The following is a 25,385-nucleotide window of genomic DNA, read 5'->3' as shown; positions in this document are numbered from 1 at the left end:
CTTTTGACTGCACGGAAGTTTTTTTTCCTTACAAAGAGTAGACATATCATGCATAATGTAACAAAGTTATTTGCTATGTCAAAACATATTTATATCTATCTCATTAAAACGAATTACCTATTACATTTTGTACATAATTAAATTCTTTACTCTGTAAATAATCAACAAAATTTAGAAATCAATGATATGTATAAAAAAAATCCTCAAGTTGCTATGACGTCATGGGTCACTACTGGTTTCGACTCCCCTACGTGACGCAAAGTAGATCCGACTATATAGGACATACTCATGTAATGTTGCAGAATCACATCGTCTATGGCGAATGTGGGAGTCGTTGACTCTGTGTAGTACATGTCATTGAGTCAATCACCATTGAATACATTATAGAAAAGTATTAGCCGTCTACTGTAGGGTTTTGTCTTAAAACTTTTTTTAGAATATCACATTTTTGACGCTGGATACAACAACATACAGTATGCTACTTGAAAGATTTGAGTAAAACTGGAACTTGAAAGTAAAAACGTGACATCGGATCCTATGAAGCGTAAATGTGTCACGTTCAGAGCTAGGGACATAAAGTTATACTCTGCAACTTGTTCGCTATTATTGCCAATCCACTGAAGTTCAATGGGAGGTACAGTACAGGTTTTGATGAGTCAGTTTTCGAGTGTCAAAAAATATGACACAAATGGAAGTTGGCGTTTATTTAGTAATAAATATGCAACCAGTCGCTTTTTTACGATTTATTCAACCGTGAACATGTTTTCGAGCCACTGCAGACTCATCTTCAGATGGAGGTGTTACAGAAACGTTATCTTGTGGCCCAAGTGTAGCTAGATGCAGTGCTGATGTTGCTGGCGGAAATGACGGAAATTTAGTACTCGGTAACATAACATTTACGAAAAAAACATAAAAAAAAGTTTGGGGTCGTAAAAAGGCGACTGGTTGCATATTTACTAACAAATGAACGCCAGTTTAAATCACAGTCGCAGTTCGTCATCCACAATGGATGTACTGAAATAAATGGAAATACCTTCTAATAGCACTGACTTGGTATCTGACGTTCATTCTTCTGCGAAAAGACCACAGACCTACATCTACATGATTACTCTGCAATTCACATTTAAGTGCTTGGCAGAGGGTTCATCGAACCACAATCGTACTATCTCCCTACCATTCCACTCCCGAACAGCGCGCGGGAAAAACGAATACCTAAACCTTTCTGTTCGAGCTCTGATTTCTCTTATTTTATTTTGATGATCATTACTACCTATGTAGGTTCGGCTCAACAAAATATTTTCGCATTCGGAAGAGAAAGTTGGTGACTGAAATTTCGTAAATAGATCTCGCCGCGACGAAAAACGTCTTTGCTTTAATGACTTCCATCCCAACTCGCGAATCACATCTGCCACACTATCTCCCCTATTACGTGATAATAAAAAACGAGCTGCCCTATTTTGCACCCTTTCGATGTCCTCTGTCAATCCCACCTGGTAAGGATCCCACACCGCGCAGCAATATTCTAACAGAGGACGAACGAGTGTAGTGTAAGCTGTCTCTTTAGTGGACTTGTTGCATCTTCTAAGTATCTTGCCAATGAAACGCATCTTTTGGCTCGCCTTCCCCACAATATTATCTATGTGGTCTTTCCAACTGAAGTTGTTCGTAATTTTAACACCCAGGTACTTAGATGAATTGACAGCCTTGAGAATTGTACTATTTATCGAGTAATCGAATTCCAACGGATTTCTGTTGGAACTCGTGTGGATCACCTCACACTTTTCGTTATTTAGCGTCAACTTCCACCTCCCACACCATACAGCAATCTTTTCTAAATCGCTTTGCAACTGATACTGGTCGTCAGATGACCTTACTAGACAGTAAATTACAACATCATCTGCGAACAACCTAAGAGAACTGCTCAGATTGTCACCCAGGTAATTTATATAGATCAGGAACAGCAGAGGTCCCAGGACGCTTCCCTGGGGAACACCTGACATCACTTCAGTTTTACTCGATGATTTGCTGTCTATTACTACGAACTGCAACGTTCCTGACAGGAAATCACGAATCCAGTCGCACAAATGAGACAATACCCCATAGGCCACCAGCTCGATTAGAAGTCGCTTGTGAAGAACGGTGTCAAAAGCTTTCCGGAAATCTAGAAATACGAAATCAACTTGAGATCCCCTGTCGATAGCGGCCATTCCTTCGTGTGAATAAAGAGCTAGTTGCGTTGCACGAGAACGATGTTTTCTGAAACCGTGCTGATTACGTATCAATAGATCGTTCCCTTCGAGGTGATTCATAATGTCTGAATACAGTATATGCTCCAAAACCCTACTGTAAACCGACGTCAATGATATAGGTCTGTAGTTCGATGGATTACTCCTACTACCCTTCTTAAACACTGGTGTGACCTGCGCAATTTTCCAATCTGTAGGTACAGATCTATCGGTGAGCAAGCGGTTGTATATGGTTGCTAAGTAGGGAGCTATTGTATCAGTGTAATCTGAAAGGAACCTAATCGGTATACAATCTGGACCTGAAGACTTGCCCATATCAAGCGATTTGAGTTGCTTCGCAACCCCTAAGGTATCTACTTCTAAGAAACTCATGCTAGCAGCTGTTTGTGTTTCGAATTCTGGAATATTCCATTCGTCTTCCCTGGTGAATGAAGTTTGGAAAACTGCGTTCAATAACTCCGCTTTAGCGGCACAGTCGTCGGTAACAGTACCATCGGCACTGCCCAGCGAAGGTATTGACTGTCTTGTCGCTTGTGTACTTTACATACGACCCGAATTTCTCAGTACGTTGCAAAAATTTCAACGTGATACGTCTATCTGTTCCTGTGAAAAAATGTCCTTAACAGACTGGCAGACGGACAACAAAATGATGCTGTAATAGTTCTGTTTTCGACGGCTGAGGTACGGAACACAAATGATCTCACAGATTCTCTCAAAGTTACTATAGAAGGTTATCCTAAGGATTATCGTAAATATTATCCAGAGGATAATACCAAAAAACGTCATAGTCTTGACGACGGTCGTGATGAATATCGCAGTACTGATCTCCATAAGCGTGGATCCCATACGTGTATATAAATAGCTGAAGAGGGTGGGCACCTCGTGTCGCCGGAGGTGCGGTCCCGGTAGCTGGAGCGGTAGTAGCCGGCTAGGCCCTGCTCCAGCGGGGCGGCGAAGGCGAGCCGCAGGCGGTAGGCGGCGCCGGGCTCCAGCGGGCCGTCCAGCTGGAGCACCAGGAAGTCGCGGTCCGCGTCCAGCCGCACGCGCCTCAGCGCCGGCGCCGGCGGCCCCTGCGACGTCAGCCGCACCGCCTCCTCGTCCACCGTCAGGTTCTTGGCGTGCAGCCGGAACTCGCGCACCGGCGCCGTCGCCGACAGCTGCACAGAGCGCCCAGCATTGCTCGACCGCTAGCTGCCCGGGAGTCGCGGTGCGCAGCGGCAGGGTGACGTTTGGGGGAGTGGGAAGAGCGCTACCGGCGGGGGCTGCCCGGGAGTCGGGATGCGCAGCGGCAGGGTGACGTTTGGGGGAGTGGGAAGAGCGCTGCCGGTGGGGGCTGCCGGTAGGCGCTGCCGAGCGCTGGACGGCAAGTGCCATTCTAAACTGAAACCTACGTGCACATTTCTTTGTGGATATTAAGTGGAGCTCCTCCACACCCACACTTGCACAGTGATCATTCAATAGGATCTACTGTCACGCCCACTTTGGTTAGTATCTAAAAATAATTACAGTGAAGCTACAACAGAAATGGCGATCTTTTTTCACCTAGGTTTTAAACATTTGTAACTTTCAGGAAAGCGTCACGAGTGACGAATTTTGAGTAAAATCTACATTTGTGTCGTTGTCATGTTGTGAGGGTACTGGTGTGTAGTATCTGTAAGTGGTTGTCCTTTGGAGGGCGACAATGCCCAGTGGTGCAGAGAGTCGCAAGCAGAGGCAGTTGTTGAGACGCTGTGGAAGGTGTATGCTGCGTGGGCCGAAGGCGGTTGCATAGCGAACGATTTACCTCAGTGGTTAATAGCAGTATCACACAGTTTGAATAATAGTGTGTTTATGTTTGTGCAGTGTGATAAAGGACATAAATTAAATTTTAGCAGTTCTTAATGCGTCTTCATCAGTTAGTACCACACAATGGACAAAGTGTCAATATACACAGTCAACTAAAACAAGAGGAATGTAACATAATAATCATTTATTAACCTATGTAATCTCCAAGGAGACAGGAGCTTATATTTGGTGACCATGACAGAACCAAATATAAGCTCCTGTCTCCTTGGAGATTATATGGGTTTTAGTTGACTGTGTATATCGAGACTTCGTCCATTGTTAAATCGAATGGTGTGGTACTAACTGATGGAGACGCATTAGGAACTGGTAAAATTTAATTTATTTCCTTTATCACACTGCAGAAACGTAAACACACTATTATTCAAACTGTGTGCCACTACCATTAAACATAGAGATAAATCCTTCGGTACGCAACCGCCTTTGGCTCACGCAGCCTACACCTTCCATAGCCTCTCAACAACTGCCTCTGCTTGCGACTCCTTGCGCCACTGGGCATTGTCGCCCTCCAAAGAACAACCACTTACAGATACTACACACCACTACCCTCACAATGTGAAAATTTACTTCTTTTGCCAAATACAGCTGAGTTTACACAGTGTCATCTCAGCAACACGTTGTGTGGATGCAACTGCGAGGGAATTCTAAAAAACTGGTTTATTATGTTGATTGAGGAACTAAGGAAAAGCAAAGTGAGTACCTTACGAAAACACTCCTTCTTCGTTATAAATTGAATCTGCAATGCCTCCACACGTGTTACTCCAAAACGAATAGCATTTGCTATTTCACCAACCATTAAAAACTACATTCTTAAATAAAAAAAGCCTGCAGGTATTGGGATAACACAGTAGATAATGAATTGTTGCACAGTACCTATATGGAAAAATACTCCCTTCTTTGTGCGCTATCACTTGCTGATATCTCATTTTGATATCTCAAACCCGTTTATGAAATATTAAAAATTTTGTGGCTATTTCACTCTGGTTTTATGACCGGCGCATATGATCACAAATCGGTGCACTAAATCACACCAATTTTCTTCAGATTGTGGACAGATAGATCTCCACCCAAATCTAAACGAAATTTCATACACACCAACATATTGTGAGAGATGCGTCAAACGCAAAACGATAGCGAGTCCGACTTTCCATTGCAAATTTTTTCGAATTTGCCACAGTGTCTTACTTAAATCACAGTAAGTACGATATGGGGACATAAGCATGAAGCTGACATATAAAGCTGTAAGTAACGCAAAAACGACTTTTTTTACCTAATAGTTTCTGTAAAATCGTTTGAGTATGACTGCAGGGCGCGTGCCTTAATTCCGTCATTGCTGACTGGCCGTAAGGTGGAAGACGCTGCCAGCCTCCCCTTCGGAACAAACGAATGGACTCGCCCAGTGCTTTGGACGGAACCTGGTGACCGTGCAGTGGCCACCGTACCCTCGTGCGGACTCCACAGGTGGGGGGCTCCTTCATAACCGTGTACCTCACACAACTTAACAGATTATGCTAGTAAGACAAAGAATTCGAAAGTCAGCTGTTTATTATTAAGTTACAGGATCGTGCTGGAACTGCATCACAGAGAGTGATTTATTTTCCTCTGTCTTGGCTCAAATGGCTCTGAGCACTATGGGACTTTAAATCTGAGGTCATCAGTCCCCTAGATCTAAGAAATACTTTAACCTAACTAACCTAGCAACATCACACACAGCTGTGCCCGAGGCAGCATTCGAACATGCTACCGTAGCGGTCGCGCGGTTCCAGACTGAAGCGCCTAGAACCACTCGGCGACACCGGCCGGCCCTGCAAAATCAGTTATCAAAACATACATCTTTCTTTCTTTCTCTTGTTGCCGTGTTAAAATTAGCTTCTTTTCCCGAAACATAGTTGTGTTTACACAGTTCCACGTCACTAACATGCTAACGTAGCTGCTACGCTAGGTTAGTTAGGTTTAAGTGTTTCTAAGTTCTAGGGGACCTCAGATGTTAAGTCCCATAGTGCTCAGAGCCATTTGAGACTAACCTAGCGACATCACACACATCCGCGCCCGAGGCAGCATTCGAACCTGCGACTGTAGCACATCCCAGCATTTCCCTGGAGCAGTTTAGGGAAATCACGCAAAACCTAAATTACGATGGCCAGACACGGGTTTGAACTGTCGACCTCCCGACATTGAGTCCAGTGCGCTAACCACTGCGGCACCTCGCTCGGTCACAAATGAAGCAATCAGACGTTTATTATTTTACCGGTCGTAGGTTTTCCTTAACTTATTGACGTTCACTTGGTCTAAATTGCCGGATAAAAAATAGACTGTTTCAAGGCTATGTCTGAATTGCAGCTACATTAGGATGTTAGTGACGTGGAACTGTGTAAACACCGCTGTGTTTCGGGAAGAGAAGCTAATTTTAACACGGCAACAAGGGAAAGAAAGAAAGATGTGCAAGACAGATGAGCACAATTCCGACATAACCTTGAAACAGTCTATTTTTAATCCGGCAATTTAGGCCAAGTGAACGCCAATAACTTAAGAAAAACCTACGACCGGTAAAATAATAAATGTCTGATTGCTTAATTTGTAACTGAGCGAGGTGCCGCGGTTGTTAGCGCACTGGACTCGATGTCGGGAGGCCATCCTGATTTAGGTTTTCTGTGATTTGCCTAAACTGCTCCAGGCAAATGCTGGGATGGTTCCCCTGAAGGGCATGGCCAACTTCCTTCCCTATCCTTCCCTAATCTGATGGGAGCAATGACCTCGCTGTTTGGTCGTTTCCCCCAAATCCACCAACCAACCTCCATTTATGCCGTTAAAAAATCCATACTAATTCTTATTTCATCAGCTGCTGATAGTCCACTGAAGAATTACATTATTTCCTTGAAAAAGTCTGTATTCGCTCATATATCACAGTAGACAGCAAAGTTTCACACGTTAGCTATGTGGAAAAATACTGTCCACTTTATAAGCTATCATTCGCCAAAAATAAATTTCAGTTTCTCGAGCCACTTATGAGATCTGAAACGTGTTGTAAACATTTCACTTGCACTCTTGTTTGCACAGACAATCTAAAGTGAGTGCACTGCACAGAATCAATTTTCTCGAGATGCCAGATAGATTGTAACACCCCACCCGTCACTTATCTGGTTTTGGTGTGTGTTCGCCCCAGCTAATTTACTAACAGATCAACAGAGAGTGCAAGACTGCCGCAATATCGGATAATGCAAAAAAAAGTAATAAGGCCCTGTGACTCCTGATTGAACTGCAGTGGCAGTGTTGACATTAATTGATTCAGAATTGATCACTTTTAATTAAAAAGGGGTGCACATTGATGATATATTCAGCTAAAGAACACCAGATGCAAATTTTGAACATAAAATTAATTAAGAAAGTGACTTGGGATTTCAACTACTTGATTGAAAACAGATGCAGTCGATTAGCACAAATTTATTTTATCTCCCGACCTTCAATCATCACATTACATGACTCTCCTATCAGGCAGTGGTAATAAATTGCGTTTGCGTGAAGTAAAGCGCGATAACTCAAAAGTAATTCCTATTGACTGACCCAGGCGTAATACGAAGTGCGAGAAGAATTCTACAGTACACGGCTCATGAAACCCTCGTGGAAACTTTGCCGACGTGATCCAACAAATTAATCAGTGGCCGGAGCGGGCGCCATATCACCGAATACAGCATGGCGGAGTGGTGTCGTTGTGCGGACATCGGCCGACCTCGTGGTGCTGCAAGGCTGCGCTAGTCTATTCACTCCTAGCTGTCTTGCTCAGTACATAGCTGAACCAAAACTTCCTATCTCCAAGCTCAATCGTTCCATTTGCTAAGTCCTAAACTGCAGAGATGCTCACTCTTTCTCAGGCAAGCTGAGTAAAGAACGCCACGTCCGCACTCTAGGCAAGTTGGGAACAGAAGACCACTACGGAGACCAGTCCGCTCTTCACCTCGGTTTCCCCTCCAGCAAAATCACTTACGCTAGTTGCAGCGCAAGTTGCGTTAATTATGTGTCGCTTCCCGGCGCCGCCCCTTGCCTGCTCTGGGAAGTGAAAAAATTCCCAAAAAATTTCCCTTCCTCTCAACTTCTGCTATTTACCTCCTCCCAGGCCACCCATCAAGGTCAGCGTCTGCACAAACACCAATTTTTCCGGAATTCTGACCCCCAGGAGGGTACTTCAAATTCCTCAGTCCTACGTTCCCATCGGAGGCCGGCGTATTTCATTCTGTCGCTCTTCACGTGATTTACTTCAGACTCTGCGGACCGTGAATTCAGCGTGAAGTTGCTATACTCACAAACACGCATATTTTGGCCTCTGTTGACCGCTCCACCGTAGCTTTGTGCAGTTTTCTCGCATGTTTCACTGGATACGGAATGACGGACATTTATCAACAGGTGTACAAGTTCTCCATCTGCTTCCCGGTACACCAGCATGGGGTCAACCACCCACTCACTGTCACTCATCTTAAGGCAGCTGGAGGCCGCGCCCCGTTTCCGCTTTCTCAGAGCTTGAGCCGCCCTAAGCTTCCTATTGTCGCTTCCCTTCGGCGCTCCCCCGCCAGCCATGACCATGTCTTCTGTATGCTTCCCTGGGATAAACTAGCCTCCAGCAAATCGATGCATTTCCATAAAGTTTTCATGTCGTGTGAATTACTTTAAAACCATCACCCGACATTAATTATTCCAATACGTCCATACTATACCCTCTACAAGACGCATTGTGCCTTGTCAGTCATTTTTGTTCAGCCCTACTGTTCGCTCAACGTGAGTTAGGTGATCTTTAATGACAAGATATAAATGTTGTCTCAAGTTTAAAGAAAAATTCAATGTGTTAACTGCATCTCGTACAGAGCAGTATTTGGAGTAACTGCACCAAACACGAACTATAGCTACCCCTTTTTCCTTTGCAAAGTATTCGACTTAAGCACTGCACATTACTAAATCAAGGAATATCACAATAACTATTATCCTTAACGAAATTATAGGCAGTTCATCATTAAACTGACGAATGAGGCTGCAAATGTGTGAGAATCCTTTTTTTTTTCCAAACAGTTTCTTTAAAATCATTTGTGTAAGGTTGCCGTGCAGCCGGCATGCAGACACCTCCGTTCCTGCTGTGTAGCTGAGGTGGGCAGAGAACGTTAGACGAAGCTCATGGGTGCGTACCCAGTGGGCAACTGAGGGGTAGAGTCGCCCAGCACTGACAACGAGGATCAGCCTCTGTGCATCGGCTAGGTAATCCTGCGCAAACTCTACATCCTATGGAAACGTGGGCTTCTGAGGCCAGGAACAGCCTCATTAGAATCCTCTGGCAGCTTCTACCGCATCATTTTAGAAAATAGTTCAAATACTTAAACACTAAAGTGAGCAACGTCTCGAGGGTTTGGATAATTTAGCTCGCGGGTGTGGGAGGGGTGGAATGCTTCAACATACTGTGGTTTTAATGGCGTGAAAAGACCACTGACGCTAAATTCGGTAGAGACTGGATATTTCTGGCTTTCATCGTACTTAGATATGATCAGTGAAAATTACTGAACCGGTGCGATGCTATTCTTAAAACAGCTCGAAAACTGTCTTTGAAAATTTCCAATTGCTGCTAACTAAATAGCATTTATAACTCATCAACTTAGTCACTATCTAAAACTAACTGCAACAGTATTTCAGCTATCTTGAAGCAGAGACGACTCCGCTGGCTGGGACACGTCCACCGTATGGATCCTGACAGATTACCACGTGAGGTGATGCTCGGAGAGATCTCTATAGCCAAAAGACCTGTAGGACGTCCTGTATTGAGGTTCGAGGACTCCTGTAAACGAGATACGGAGAGCTTTGGAATCGACACAAACAGATGGGAGGCACGGGCTAGCACGAGACCAGAGTGGCGTGATGCTATATCATCTGGAATGTCGAAGCACGATGAAGGCTTCTCAGACAGATTAAGGCAGGAAAAGCTTCGCAATGCTACCACTGCTCCTGCCTCAGCAGCCAGGTACACTTGTGACAGTTGCGGCAAGAGATGTCTTGCTGCCATTGGCTTGACAAGTCATATGAAAAAATGCAACCCATAAACACACAGACACTGCAACAATCATCTACCAAGATGTCGTGACCTATATATATATATGGTAGTTGAGTGTAGACATGGAAGTTTTGTTGTCACAGAGTAGCTGCTTCGAATCTTGCTAGTAAGAAGTTCTTTTAACCTTTACGATACATATTACTTAAAAAATGCAAATGTTGCTAATAAATACTGAATCACAATCTTTTACTAATAAATTTAGCTTTGAATACTGTTTACACAGAAACTGAATATTCACAATAAACTAAAATTGATGTGTGGTGTCTGTTGTTTCAGACTTGTCCAAGAGAACAGAAACCATTTTGATCCTGCAGCCACTATGGATCAAGACAAAAACGAAATCTGCCAGTGGGTACCGATTTACCGGGTGATAAAAAAAGTCAGTATAAATTTTAAAACTTAATAAACCACGGAATAATGTAGATAGAGAGGAAAAAATTGACACACATGCTTGGAATTTTTTGTTTTGGTTTTAGGGCGCAAAACTGCTATGGTAATTAGCGCCCGGTCCGTGACTTAGGAAACAGTAAAAAACCGAAAATGGAAACCAGCAGCAATGTGAACGAAACTCAAAAAATTGGAGAAACTAAAAGCAGAAGGAAGGCTTAAAAATCCACTACAGAACGGGGTTGGTTGTCCCCAAAAAAAAGCTTCAAATGACTGACGTCATTTCACTGGCACTAATAAACTGGAGAACGCGATCGGCCGAGCGCGTGTCATCTGCTAAAATGGACGATATATCAGGCGACAGCTGTAGACGGGAGCGTAACGGATTAAAATAGGGGCATTCAATTAAAAGGTGTCTTACCGTCCACAGCTGAGGGCAGTGGGGACAGAGTGAGGGAGGATCGCCGCTTAAAAGATGTCGATGGCTAAAAAGACAGTGCCCTATCCGGAGTCTAGTTAAAATTACCTCCTCCCGACGACGCGTTCGGGAGGAAGAGGTCCAAGCACAAGGAAGAGCTTTCACGTCCCGCAATTTATTATGGGGAAGTGTCGACCAATGCATGTGCCATAAATGAACAACACGACGATATAAAACGCTCCGTAGAACGGCGAAGGGAATCGATTGAATAGCTGGCCGAAGAAGAGAGACTGCAGCCTTGGCCGCTATATCGGCCGCCTCATTTCCACATATACCAACGTGTCCCGGGAGCCAGAGGAACGCCACCGAGACGCCCCCCAGGTGGAGCAAGCGCAGACAGTCCTGAATCCGGTGCACCAGAGGATGGACAGGGTAAAGAGCTTGGAGACTGAGGAGAGAGCTGAGAGAATCTGAGCAGATAAAATACTGTATCCGCTGATGGCGGCGGATGTAGTGGACAGCCTGGAGAACAGCGTAAAGCTCCGCAGTATACACCGAACACTGGTCAGGAAGCCGAAATTGATTTGAGGTGTCGCCAACGATATAGGCACTCCCTACACCAAATGATGTTTTTGAGCCATCAGTGTAAATAAATGTGGCTTCCGTCATTTGTGCACATAGAGCAGAAAATGCCCGACGATAAACAAGTGAAGGGGTACCATCCTTGGGAAACTGACAAAGGTCACGGAGGCAGATCCGGGGACGGAGCCAAGGCGGTGCTGTACCCCAAGTGGTCAAGAAGGTTTTAAGAAAGCGGAAGGAAAGAGAATGGAGCAGTTGACGGAAGCGGACTCCCGGTGGTAGTAGGGAGGAGGGGAGGCCTGCATACCCTACATCAAAGGAGGCGTCGAAAAAAAGGTCATGGGCTGAATTAGCAGGCATGGAAGACAGATGGCTAGCATAACGACTCAGAAAGACTGCTCGCCGATTGGACAGCGGAGGTTCAGCAGTCTCATCATAAAGGCTTTCCACAGGGCTGGTGTAAAAATCTCCAGACACTAAACGTAATCCACGGTGGTGGATAGAGTCGAGACGCCGAAGAATAGACGGCCGAACAGAGGAGTAAACTATGCTTCCATAGTCCAATTTCGAGCGCACTAAGGCGCGATAGAGGCGGAGAAGGACCACTCGGTCCGCTCCCCAGGGGGTACCATTCAGGACACGGATGGTGTTGAGGGATCGCAGATAGCGAGCCGAAAGATGGGAAACGTGGGAGGACCAGCACAGTTTTCTGTCAAACATAAGACCCAAGAATTTAGCGACGTCCGAAAACGGAAGGTTGACAGGTCCTAGATGTAAGGAGGGTGGAAGAAACTCCTTACGTCGCCAAAAATTAACACAAACGGTCTTACTGGGAGAAAAACGGAAGCCGGTTTCGATGCTCCAAGAGTGGAGGCGATCGAGACATCCTTGAAGACGTCGTTCAAGAAGGCTGGTCCGTTGAGAGCTGTGGTCGATCGCAAAATCGTCCACAAAGAGGGAGCCCGAGACATCAGGAAGGAGACAATCCATAATTGGATTTATGGCAATGGCAAACAGTACAACACTCAGCACGGAGCCCTGGGGTACCCCGTTTTCTTGGGAGAAAGTACGGGAGAGAGTAGTGTTCACCCGCACTCTAAATGTGCGCTCTGCCATAGATTCGCGAAGAAAAAGGGGCAGCCGACCTCGAAAGCCCCAAGAGAACAGTGTGCGGAGCAGGCCTGTCCTCCAACAGGTATCGTATGCTCTCTCCAGATCAAAAAATATTGCTACCGTTTGGCGTTTCCGGAGAAAATTGTTCATGATATAAGTGGAGAGAGCAACAAGATGGTCAACTGCAGAACGATGCTTTCGGAATCCGCATTTGGCAGGTGTTAAAAGACTTCGGGACTCCAGCCACCAAGCTAAACGGCAATTCACCATACGCTCCATAACCTTACATACACTACTCGTGAGAGAAATGGGGCGATAGCTAGAGGGGAGATGTTTGTCCTTTCCAGGTTTCGGAACAGGAACGACGATAGCTTCCCGCCATCGTCTGGGAAAAGTACTGTCAGTCCAAATTCGATTATAAAGGCGAAGGAGGTAACGCAGACTATGGGTTGATAAATGCAGCAACATTTGGACGTGGATACCATCCGGTCCTGGGGCGGAGGAGCGAGAAGAAGAGAGTGCATGTTGGAGTTCCCACATGGAGAAAACAGTATTGTAGCTTTCGCGATTTTGAGAGGAGAAAGCAAGAGGTCGCACTTCCGCTGCACATTTCTTCGGGAGAAACGCTGGCGGGTAATTTGAAGAGCTCGAAATCTCAGCAAAGTGCTGACCCAATGAGTTAGAAATTGCGACGGGGTCCACTAATGTATCATGCGCGACAGTGAGCCCAGAGACCGGGGAGAAACTAGGCGCGCCTGAGAACCGTCGAAGCCGACTCCAAACTTCCGAGGAGGGAGTGAAGGCGTTAAATGAGCTAATAAAGAATTTCCAGCTTGCCTTCTTGCTATCGCGGATGACGCGACGGCATCGCGCACGGCACTGCTTATAGCGGATACAGTTGGCCAAAGTAGGATGGTGGCGGAAAACGCGAAGAGCACGTCGCCGCTCACGTATTGCGTCACGGCACGCCTCGTTCCACCAAGGAACTGGGGGGCGCCGGGGCAATTCGGAGGTGCGTGGTATTGAACGTTCCGCAGCTGTAAGAATAACGTCGGTAATATGTGTGACCTCATCGTCGACGCTGGGAAAGTGACGGTCATCGAATGTCGCTAGAGACGAAAAAAGTGTCCAATCGGCTTGGGCAAACTTCCAGCGTCGCGGGCGCATATATGGCAGTTGAGGCTGCAGTCTAAGAACACATGGAAAGTGGACACTCGAGTGTGTATCGTCAAGGGCGAACCATTCGAAGCGCCGAGCTAGCGGAACAGTACCGACCGAAAGGTCCAAGTGAGAGAAATTTGTCGTGGAGGCAGACAAAAAAGTAGGGACCCCAGTGTTGAGGCAAACTAGATCCGCTTGGTGGAAGACATCTAGCAATAGGGAGCCACGTGGACAAGGATGTGGAGATCCCCAAAGCAGGTGGTGGGCATTGAAGTCCCCAACCAGCAAATAGGGGGTGTGGAAGCTGACTAAGAAGATGAAGGAGATCAGCTCGTGCCATTGGTGTGGACGATGGAATGTATACAGTACAAAGAGAAAAGGCATATCCAGAAAGGGAAAGACGGACAGCGACAGCTTGGAAGGAAGTGTGTAAGTGGATTGGGTGATAATGGAGAGCATCATGGAGAAGAATCATTAGTCCTCGTTGGGCTGGAGTGCCTTCAACAGAAGGGAGATCAAATCGGACGGACTGAAAATGGAGGAGAACAAAGTGGTCATGGGGACGCAGCTTTGTTTCCTGAAGACAGAAGATGACCGGCGAGTAGGAACGTAAGAGGATCGACAATTCATCGCGATTGGCTCGAATGCCGTGGATATTCCAGTGGATAATGGACATAGGGTGAACAGAAAATGGAGGAATGTGATCAAGGTTGCTGTCAACTCATCGACTGCTCAGAGCTTGCGACCGACAGCATGGAATGGCATTCAGCCGAAGGCAGAAGATCCTGATCCATAGGTTGTTCAGGAGCAGCTCCTGCCACCAGCGATCGGCCGGTTGATCGGCCGCCAGCAGTGCGCCTCGGCGACACAGAAGACGCCAGGTGGTGCTGTAGATGGGACACACCTTGGCGGAGAAGGAGGTGAACTGGGTTTCTTAGTAGCCGTCTTGGAAATATGATGTTTAGATGGAGGAGGAACCGATGGTTGTGAAGTTGGGGTACGTAAAAAATTTTCACGAGTATGCTCTTTTTTCGAAATCTTGGTGTCTGACTTTTGGGCTCGAGATTTAGCAGAACCCGATGAAGGGTGAGCCATAGAGTGGGCAGGCGAAAGTGGTGAGGTTGAACGGGCGATCTTTGCGCTGGCCGATCTGACGACCATGGCACTAAAGATGAGGTCGCAAGTCTGCGTGGCCGCCTCCTTTGTTGGCCGAGGAGAAGCGAGGACAGTGCTGTATTTTCCTGTCTGAGGCACGGTGGGCTGTCGACTGGCGAATAATTTTCGAGCAGCAAAGGTCGACACCTTTACCTTCACTCTGATTTCCTGGATGAGCTTTTCGTCTTTAAAAACGGGGCAATCTCGAGAGGAAGCAGCGTGGTCACCCATACAGTTGATGCAGTGAGGGGATGGAGGTGGACAAGCACCCCCATGGGCATCCTTGCCACACATAACACATTTGGCCGGATTGGAACAGGACTGGCTGGTGTGATTGAACCGCTGACACCGATCGCAACGCGTAGCGTTTGGAACGTAAGTGCGAACGGAAATTATCTCATAGCCTGCTTTGATTTTCGATGGGAGTTGAACTTTGTCAAATGTCAAGAAGACAGTGCGGGTTGGAATGATGTTCGTGTCAACCCTTTTCATAACTCTATGAACAGCCGTTACGCCCTGGTCAGACAGGTAGTGCTGAATTTCTTCGTCAGACAATCCATTGAGGGAGCGTGTATAAACGACTCCACGTGAGGAATTTAAAGTGCGGTGTGCTTCAACCCTGACAGGGAAGGTGTGGAGCAGTGAAGTACGCAGCAATTTTTGTGCCTGGAGGGCACTGACTGTTTCTAACAACAAGGTGCCATTCCGTAATCTAGAACAAGATTTTACAGGACCTGCAATTGCGTCGACACCTTTCTGAATAATGAAAGGGTTGACCGTGGAGAAGTCGTGACCTTCGTCAGACCGAGAAACAACAAGGAACTGTGGCAACGATGGAAGAACCGTCTGTGGCTGAGACTCAGTGAAATTACGTTTGTGAGTAGACATAGTGAAAGGTGAGGAAACCATTGCGAAAGAATCCCCCACGATTACCGGCGTCTCCGATGGCGCGCTCCTCCCTCGTGGGGGCCCTCTCTGAGGGCAGTCCCGCCTTAGGTGATTGTTCACACCTCAGGTCACACCTCCTGACAAACGGATGGAGGGACCAATCGGCACTTTCGGAAGGTATCAGCTCGGGTAATCACCCCTCTCTGAGCCTGGCCGTTACCAGGGGGTATGTACGTGTCCTGCCTGTCTACCCGGGGCGGGGAATTACGCGTTACCCCGTCACCGGCTACGCAAGAAAATGCGTGGGTCGGCCTTCAGACACGCACAGGGAGGAAGAAAGAGAAAGGGAAAAACAAAGAAAGCGAGAGGAAAGAAGAGAGGTCTCAAACGCCGCAGCGGAGAAAAGGGTAGAGAGAAGAGGTAATGAAAAGAGAAGGACAAAGGAAGGATGAAGACATACAAGCAGAGAAGGCGAAGAATGCGTTAAATTTACGAGCGTCCGTCTCCGGACGTAGGCACAAACCATACTCCCAGAGGGGAAGAAAGGGAAGGAAAGAGCCAGAGGTGAGGGGAGGGGGGGGGGCGAAGATGGGGGATAGGGAGGGATGCGGAAAGGGAAGGTATGCAGCCCGGAAAGGAAGGAGGGCCACATTAGCTCGGGGTCCCGTGCTCGCTACGCACGTATCCACAAAAGAGTTGTGGACCCCCTGGGGGAACATGCTTGGAATGACATGGGGTTTTATTACAACCGAAAAAAAAACAAAGTATTGCTAGACGCATGAAAGATCTCTTGCGTGCGTTGTTTGGTGATGATCGTGTGCTCAGCCGCCATTTTCGTAATGCTTGGCCTCCCAGGTCCCCAGACCTCAGTCCGTGCCATTATTGGCTTTGGGGTTACCTGAAGTCGCAAGTGTATCATGATCGACCGGCATCTCTAGGGATGCTGAAAGACAACATCCGACGCCAATGCCTCACCATAACTCCGGACATGCTTTACAGTGCTGTTGACAACATTATTCCTCGACTACAGCTATTGTTGAGGAATGATCGTGGACATATTGAGCATTTCCTGTAAAGAACATCATCTTTGCTTTGTCTTACTTTGTTATGCTAATTATTGCTATTCTGATCAGATGAAGCGCCATCTGTCTGACATTTTTTGAGCGTTTGTATTTTTTTGGTTCTAATAAAACCCCACGTCATTCCAAGCATGTGTGTCAATTTGTGCCTCTCTATCTCTTTATCCTAGATAACAGTCTGACTTTGAGGAACAAGAGAGGTCACAAGTTTCTTTATGCTGTATCCATATGAAGCTGCTGATTGATGACCACACCCCATAGACCTACGGCTGGGATGTGGACTGCTATTTTCCACCAGCTATCCCAAATAGTCCCAGACACTACTTCTGGGATTAACTCTGCATAATTTACCATGCTACTCCAAGTGCAGTAGGATGCATGAGTGCTCATCATGCATCAGTATCATCATCATCATCATCATCATCATCATCATCATCATCATCATCATTTGCTAGATGGCGGCAAGGAAGGAGAAGAATATTTGTTTGATAGAATATGTGAAGAGTTTGTCGGCTGTGCCTGTCCAGTGTGCTTTCGCACGTGAATATGGAAAATCTGCATCTTGTTGCCAGAGTATTTTGCTTCGGTTTCGCCAGTTCCGTCACAGCAGTTGCCTGTCTAAAAGAAATAGCACGAGACGACCGTGTATCTCAAATGGAAATCGCGGAGTGCTTGAGACAGAGCTTTTGGCTAAGTCCAGAAATGTCAACTGTGCGTGCAAGTTGCGAATTGGGGATTCCGTGGAAAACAGCGTGGAATATTTTTCGGCTGCGTTTGCATTCCAAACACAACAGTTTGCAACTGTTACAGCAACCGACTTCAGATGATTACAACCACCGAGTGGAGTTTCATACCTGAATGCAGCAAGCTATGGAAGATGGTGACCACTTTGGAGAGACATCGATGTCACGTGAGGAGGTGGTTTTCCCTCTGTCGAGAAACACGAACTGTCAGTGTGTCAGAGCGGGGGTTGTGAACTGCCGCTTGTCTGACTGGAGTTGGAAAGTGGTTCGCCAAAGGTGAATGCTGTCTGTGCCATACCTGAGACAATGGTGTATGTATGGTTTATTTTCCTCCATCGAGCAGATGGTGCCAGGTTCCGTGTACCTGGATTTGTTGTGGTTGTTGTCCTCGAGTGTTTTTTCAAGAAGACAGGGCTCCACCTCACTGGAGCACAGCTGGCCACTTCTCTCAACAGAGAACTGCCACTGCTCTAGGTTATACTCCTCTATTGCTGTCCGCAGCTCATGGTCTAGTGGATCACGGGGTCCCACATTCGATTCCCAGCCAGGTTGGGGATTTTCCCCGTCCGGGGACTGGGTGTTCATGTTGTCCTCATTATTTCATTATCATCATTCTTGATAGTGGCTCGATTGGATTGTGTAAAAATTTGACTGTGTAGAAATTGAGACTTTGTACAGTCGCTGATAACGGTGCACTCGAGCGCCCCACAAACCAATCATAATCATCACCATCACCATCACCATCACCATCACCATCACCATCACCATCACCATCACCATCACCATCACCATCACCATCTGTTGCCATGTCTCCCCCCCCCCCTCTCCCGAGACCGCCAGACCTCCACGACACGTGATTTCTTCCGATGGGGTTATGTTAAGGACAAAGTTTATGTATCCCCAATGTCAACAACGATGCAAGAACTGTGGTGTTCTGTGGTGGACACTGACAGAAACATGTTAGTGGATATAGAGATGGAACTGGATTACCATTTGGTTGTGTGACAGGTGACCGAGGACACATGCACTTAACATTTGCAGAATGTGCCAGAAATTTCTGAGTGTATCTACCTTCATGTACCACCTGGAGTCTACATCGTCTATTCGTACATAAACACTATTTATTATTTATTTATTTATTAAAATTGCAGAGTGGCCCACCACCTTGGTAACCATAGTGGGTCGTTTTCCAACACAAACTAGACAATTTTCAGAATTTTAGTGATTTTCTTGTTTTTTATATAATTAAATTGTTAATTAATAAGGAAAACAAAACAAAAAACACAAGATATGTGAAGAACTGGGAAAAAATTACTTACTATGTTCTTAAGAAGAAAAGAATACAATAAAGGAAAGATTTAGATAACAAAATGGGTCCCGTTTCGTGGCTACTTCAAATGGGAGGGCTTCAGTAAAGACCTGTCTTTCTGAATTAACATATTTTATTCTACTGTAGCTACTATCTATGTTGTGATGTTAATTCTACATGATCTGTGTATAAGGTATGACAGTACTATTTGTTACTACAATTGCTTCCTCCACTTAGCCACGCCATAAGCACTAGGGAGGTGACCTCGAGCCCCGTCTCCCGCAGGGCGCTTCTTACCCGTGTTGTGTGCTTGTGTTTCACAGTTTGCACCTTAAACATTTCACAAATTACACATTCACATGTTTGAAAACAATGATCCGAGGAACCAAATAATTACTTGTTTCATTTGTACAAACAGCAAAATTTGTTGTTTTATTTCTATTACTACCTCATTTCTGAATTCCATGCTTGTATTACTCGTAGTATTGTTGCAGTCGTGTGATCTGCTACTATGCCATGGATATATCTGGTGTGGTACTGGAGTGTTCATCCCATCATATGTATCTGAAGTTCATCTCTTTCCATATCAGTGTTCGGATCTCTATTGTCCCACACATGATGATGTGGTGTAGAGTGTGTTTCGGATCGTGATCTTGTATATCGTCGTTGATGTTTGCAAGTCTTGCGTAGCGCTCTTGATATTCCATCAGTGATGCAGTTAAGCACACTCCAGTTGGCTGGCCGGGGTCGGCCGAGCGGTTCTAGGCGCTACAGTCTGGAACCGCGCGACCGCTACGGTCGCAGGTTCGCATACTGCCTCGGGCATGAACGTGTGTGATGTCCTTAGGTTAGTTAGGTTTAAGTAGTTCTAAGTTCTAGGAGACTGATGACCTCAGATGTTAAGTCCGATAGTGCTCAGAGCCATTTGAACACTCCAGTTGTCTGGGCCTCTTAAAGCTTGCCCTGTGTCCTTGATTTCTAATGTCAGCCTTGTATGCGCGCGCGCGCGCGTGTGTGTGTGTGTGTGTGTGTGTGTGTGTGTGTGTGTGTGTATGTGTGTGTGTGTCACATTTTAGTGATTTGTTTTTGGGGATCCATATTGCCCACATTCACACACATCACTCTGGCTAAGGCCAAAGCGGTGCAGGTGTTTAGGCAAGGGCTATAGCTCATCAGGAAGTGTACCATACCACGACTTGGGTCAACATGTCTAAGCCTCAACCATTCGTGGGTGTTTGGGAAGAAGAAGAAGAAGAAGAAGAAGAAGAATACCCGAGGGGCCTCATCAGATGTTTCCCATTCTTTTTGCCATGTCTCAACCTTACAAAGATTTAATTGGCGTTTTTCTGTAATGTACTCCCCTGTTATCTCATAAACCTCATCCAGTCTCCCCCTTTTGAGCCAGTATGCTGCTATTCTGTGTATAATGGTTAGAAGAACAGAGTGTGTTGCAAGTACAACGCATAGGGCTCCCAAAGACGTAGTGTCCCTGACATCCACCTCTGTGTCCACGCCTCACAATGGTTTTTCGGGTCGTGAGTGACAGATAATGTGCCCAGGCATTTCCTGCACATTATAGATTCAAAGAGGTCTGCACGATACATTCGCTGTGTCTCCAATGATAATGGTAGCCTGTAGTGAGTTGAGTTTATTGTAGTGAGTTTGTGCATTAGTTTTGTCACTTTTTTAAGTTGTAAGTCTTAGGCGTTCGTTGAATGTGAGTCATTCATTGAGGTGCATCCCAAGGTATTTTGTTGTTATTTTCTCTGTATGCTAGTGTTGTTCAGCCTAATGGTGGGGTTTTTCCGCAAGGCTGCTTTCATCAGTAAATACTTATTTGCTGCAATCGTGAGCTTATTATGGCTGCACAAGTCACTCATTTTTATAAGGATTTTTGTAGCCTTACTTTCGAGTTGCATTCTCTGGTTTACAGTCATTACTACTTGCAAGTCGTCAGCATAGTACCATAGCCTTCACTCTATCATCTTCGTGCAGATTGTTTAGGAGCGGTTCTATGGAAATATCCCACAAAATTTGGCCATAGATTGAGGCTTGTGGGGATACTTTTGTTATTTTCTTGATAACCTTTCGTGATCCTGCATGCCATTGCAACATCCTATCTTTTCAGTAGGCGAGCAAGCTATTGTATACGACTGTCGGTGTCTGCATCTCTCGCAGCCTTGGGAACAAGGCAGGCCACCAGAGATTGTCGAAGGTGGCTGCTACATATATTGCTACTGCTACTGCGTATATTTCTTGTGCCACACCGCGTATATGGCCAGCAAAAGGCTCTATGCTATATGAATACTGTGCACACACGGATAATCGAAGACTCTCGTCCATGCATAATTTGAGCTGTGGCTACACCTTGAGAACAAAATTGTGTTATTTTTGCGACTGTGTAATTTATGTTCGCTATTACAATTGCAGCCTTGGCCTCTTGCGTCCCGGTAATTGTAACAAGACGTTTGGGAAAGCCTGAAAAGTCACCCACCACATATATGTGGTACTTGGAGACAGATTATATATGCCTGTAAGATCTTCCCATAGGGGGGAGGGAGCGGGGGGGGGGTGTGGCTAGTAAAGGCATAGCACTTAGGTGCTGTCTCTTTAGGGTCGTAATAAACCCTCCCATGCGCCCTGATGAAGTACATTGTGCACATGCTTGTCATAAGAGTCTGCAGAGCTCACAATTGTTGGTTGGCACGTTCTCTGTCCTATGTATCATTCTGTCGGTACGCTCTGTTGTATTGTTTTGTGTTGTTTGGGGTTTCTGTGTGTGTTGTGTGAAACATTCCGACATTTACCTTCCTCTGCTGTTTGTCTACACTGGGAATTGTGTGTGGATGAAGTATTTTTAACTGTATTATTAGGCAGATTGTTTGTATTCAGCATTGGACTTTCAGGATCTCTGTTTTTGGAATAATGTCTGCTCACCTCGAGGTTATTTGGCAACTTAACGTTTATTCCATGGCTCCGTGGGTCCTCTGCTTCTGTGATACCACCATATGTACAACGTACAGGCTTTAAGTGCAGTTTACATTTACTAGAGTCATGTAATTTTACTGATGTGTTTTGACCTGTTAACAGGTATGTATCTCTTTGTGTATTGGTATGTCAATAAACAGTGCATCGAGATCTGATGAATCGATTAGCCTCATGTTGTATTACTACGAGGCGTGTTTTTAAAGTAAATACTGTTTTGAAATTCCGCCACTGCAGCGCCTCGGTCGGCCTTCGGCGCGTGTTCGCTGTGTGCTGCACTCTGTTGGCAAGCCACTGACGCCATTACAGTGTCATTCGGCGTGTTTACGTTTGCTTGTAAGTATCTGATATGCTTCCTCGGACTGATAATCCCGCCGACTGTGAGATATGAGCTGTGATTCGTTTTGTTAGTGATAAAGGCGTGAAAGTGGCTGAAATTCATCAGTGAAGTGTACGGAGAAAACATTATGAGCGATGGGATCGTACAGAAATTGGCGATTTGGTTCAGGAAGTTGATGAAAAACTGAGAGAGAACGGACACTTCACGATTTCAACTTTGTGGGATGAATTTCCTCACATGTCAAGAAGTGCGGTTTAGCAATTATTACAGAATGTTTCAGTTGTCGAAAGTTATGCTCATGCTGGGTACCGAAAATGCAGAGTGAGGTGCAGAAAAGCAAGCATTTAGCCAGTTCTTTGACTTTCCCAGAGTGGTACAGTGAGGGATGTGACGAACTTTTAAGCCAAATTGTCACCAAAACACGAGTGGCTTACGTTGCACCTCAATCACAACAGCAATCTGTGAAATGCCGCCATTCAATATCAGCCACAAAAGTGAAGTTCAAACTAACAATTTCAACCTGGAAAACCGCGCCTACCAGTTTTTGGGAGTCAGGAAGGGGGTTTACTTGTGGATTTCTTGCCTCCTGGTGACACCACAAATTCTACGACATATTACGAGAACTTTAAAAAACTGAGCCGTGCACCGCAAAACAAAAGGTGTGGCGCACTGAGTGCAGGGATTGTTTTGCTTCGTGACAATGCCCATCAACATGCAGCCGAGGGAAGTCGGGAGCCAATTGGATCATTCGACTGGGAACCCCTCTGTGCAGCGCCGATCTAGCGCCTGGTGAATGGCACGCGTTCCGGCACTTGGAGCAGCCGTCAGGGTGGTCAGTGTCGTGAAGACAATGAAGAAGCCAAAACGACAGTGTTGTAGAGACTGTCTAATGAGGTTGCCGATTAAGTTGGTTGTAGAGCATGATAAGTGCCTTAAGGGGGGTAGGACGTCAAACGAGCCGACTTGGAGCAGGAGAGGCACCACACGGCATTTTAGTTTCCACTGTCTATACTTTTACAAATAAATTCATAAAACTTTGTCAACATGACCAGGAGGGATTCAGAATTCACACTCTTAGCAATGTAAGATCAAAAATATAGCAAAATAAATTTTTTTTTACATGTGAAATTTCATCATTTTTTCACTTACTATTGGCTGCATTTGTTGCTATAGGTACACTTTTCTTCATAACTAAGAGAGATTCTTCGATGAATGTACAGCATACAAACCATACTTACAGGTGTATGAAACTCTAGAATTTTCCAAAATATTAAAAACTGTGGTAAAAATTGAGATAATTAACCATAAAATTTGAGTTTTTTCTAAACATGAAGTTTAAAATGTAACAGCTCATTCATTTTTCATTAATTAAATAAATTCTAGAGTTTCATACACCTGTAAGTATGGTTTCTATGCTGTGCAAAATTCATCGAAGATTCTCTCTTAGTTATGAAGAAAAGTGTACCTATAGTAACAAATACAGCCAATAGTAAGTTAAAAAAGTGATGAAATTTCACACGTAAAAAAATTTATTTTGTTATATTTTTGAACTTACATTGCTAAGAGTGTGAATTCTGAATCCCTCCTGGTCATGTTGACAAAGTTTTATGAATTTACTTGTAAAAGTATAGACAGTGGAAATTAAAATGTGCTGTGGTGCCTCTCCTGCTCCAAGTCAGCCCGTTTGACGTCCTACCCCCCTTAATATTGGTGAGAATTATGTACAATAGTAGATTAAACTGCTGGTTCTCATAAAAAAAATTTCGAAGAAAATTAAACTTCTTTTATTTTTATTAAGAAATGACAGTTACTAAAAAAACATGTCTCGTGTTCAAATCGTAGGTATATGTGGAACATTGAGAGTAATGGTGATAGTAAATTACACTGGGGAGCGGCAGTGGAAGAGGAAGAAAGTAACTGTGTACTTTGTCTGGTTCCACACCTGCCCCTTCCACCACAGAAGCCATCCGTCGTTCCACCACAGCTGGTGCAGTGCTTACCGTGATAACAACGTGCCCTTTGAACATGAAGCCCTCGCTGTCATCGCCCAGGTACGTCTCTAAGAAGATGTCGTAGTGCGAGGGCAGCACCTCATTTGAGAGGCGGAATGATGACGAAGCACTGGTCGTAGCACTGACTGTAGCGCTGGTCCCAGACGTCTGGGTGACGGTGGTGCCGTGCAGTTTCCCACGCGCCGGCCCAGACACCTGGGTCGCTGCCATGCTGCTTTTGTCGTCTTGCAAGTCAGGCCCCGTCCCAGACGCCGACCGGGACTGCAGCAGCAGCACCAGCAAGCACAGCATGCCGAGCACTGCAGCTCGCCAAGGGGGCGGTTGCAGCAGCGACAGGCCCATCCTGAAAGAAAAGAAAAAAAACTCCAAATCCACTCACTTCTTCTCTTAGCCCACAGGCCACGCCACTGTCACATATTGCATAATACCATACAGGATAGAAAAAAAAGTGTCACATATTCATACAGGACGTAGCATTGGTCAAAGTTACAAGAAAAGTGCCTGTTATGATACGTGTGGAAACCGGTAATGACGACTCTGTACTATTGTACATATAAGTAATTCTTTTCATCTGATTTTACGATAAACTTGTGTAATTGATGTTCTGATTTCATTTCTTTTTGTTTCATGCCATTATGTTAGGAAAACCGTAAATAAGTTTCAATGTGAATATTAATGTTTATGTCAAATGTCAAGTAATATTGTAGTAGAATTGGAATGTAACAAATGTTGAAATTGTTGTAAGATGTTTAAAATTGTAACTGTGCGTCTGGTCCATACGTAGGCAATATGCTAGGATATGTAGAATGCAAAACCTCGGGTGAATACCCGGTCTGTCAGGGAGCGGTAAAAGGTGGATGGCAGGCGAGCGCGGGAAAATGCGTGCGGGCATTGCACGGCACAACGGGCTCAGCAGTAGTTGGAGTTTGGCACTGGTTTGAGCAACACCTTCTGGAGCGAGGCGGCTCTCCTGGAAGACATAGCTCAGCGAATGAGCCTCGGGTATGCCTTTCCAACGCCCACACAGCACGGCAAAATTCCAC

At 45.5% G+C, this 25,385-nt stretch overlaps 1 protein-coding gene across 3 annotated transcripts in view; it reads right to left on the bottom strand.

Moving 5' to 3' along the window:
• Positions 1–25,385, bottom strand: part of LOC126215393 (aminopeptidase Ey-like) — a 406,189-nt gene that overhangs the window by 139,089 nt on the left and 241,715 nt on the right. For all 3 annotated transcript variants that reach the window (XM_049942100.1, XM_049942099.1, XM_049942101.1), the window contains exons 2-3: positions 24,331–24,685; positions 3,126–3,403 (exon numbers count right to left, since the gene is read on the bottom strand). In XM_049942100.1, coding sequence (XP_049798057.1) covers positions 3,126–3,403; positions 24,331–24,684 — 632 coding nt within the window. In that variant the 5' untranslated portion in view covers position 24,685. The remainder of the gene's footprint in view (positions 1–3,125; positions 3,404–24,330; positions 24,686–25,385) is intronic.

This window comes from Schistocerca nitens, chromosome 12 (assembly GCF_023898315.1).
Source record: "Schistocerca nitens isolate TAMUIC-IGC-003100 chromosome 12, iqSchNite1.1, whole genome shotgun sequence".
Classification (NCBI taxonomy): domain Eukaryota; kingdom Metazoa; phylum Arthropoda; class Insecta; order Orthoptera; family Acrididae; genus Schistocerca; species Schistocerca nitens.
Note: the sequence above shows the minus strand (reverse complement) of the source record. Positions and strands in the feature narration are given on the sequence as shown.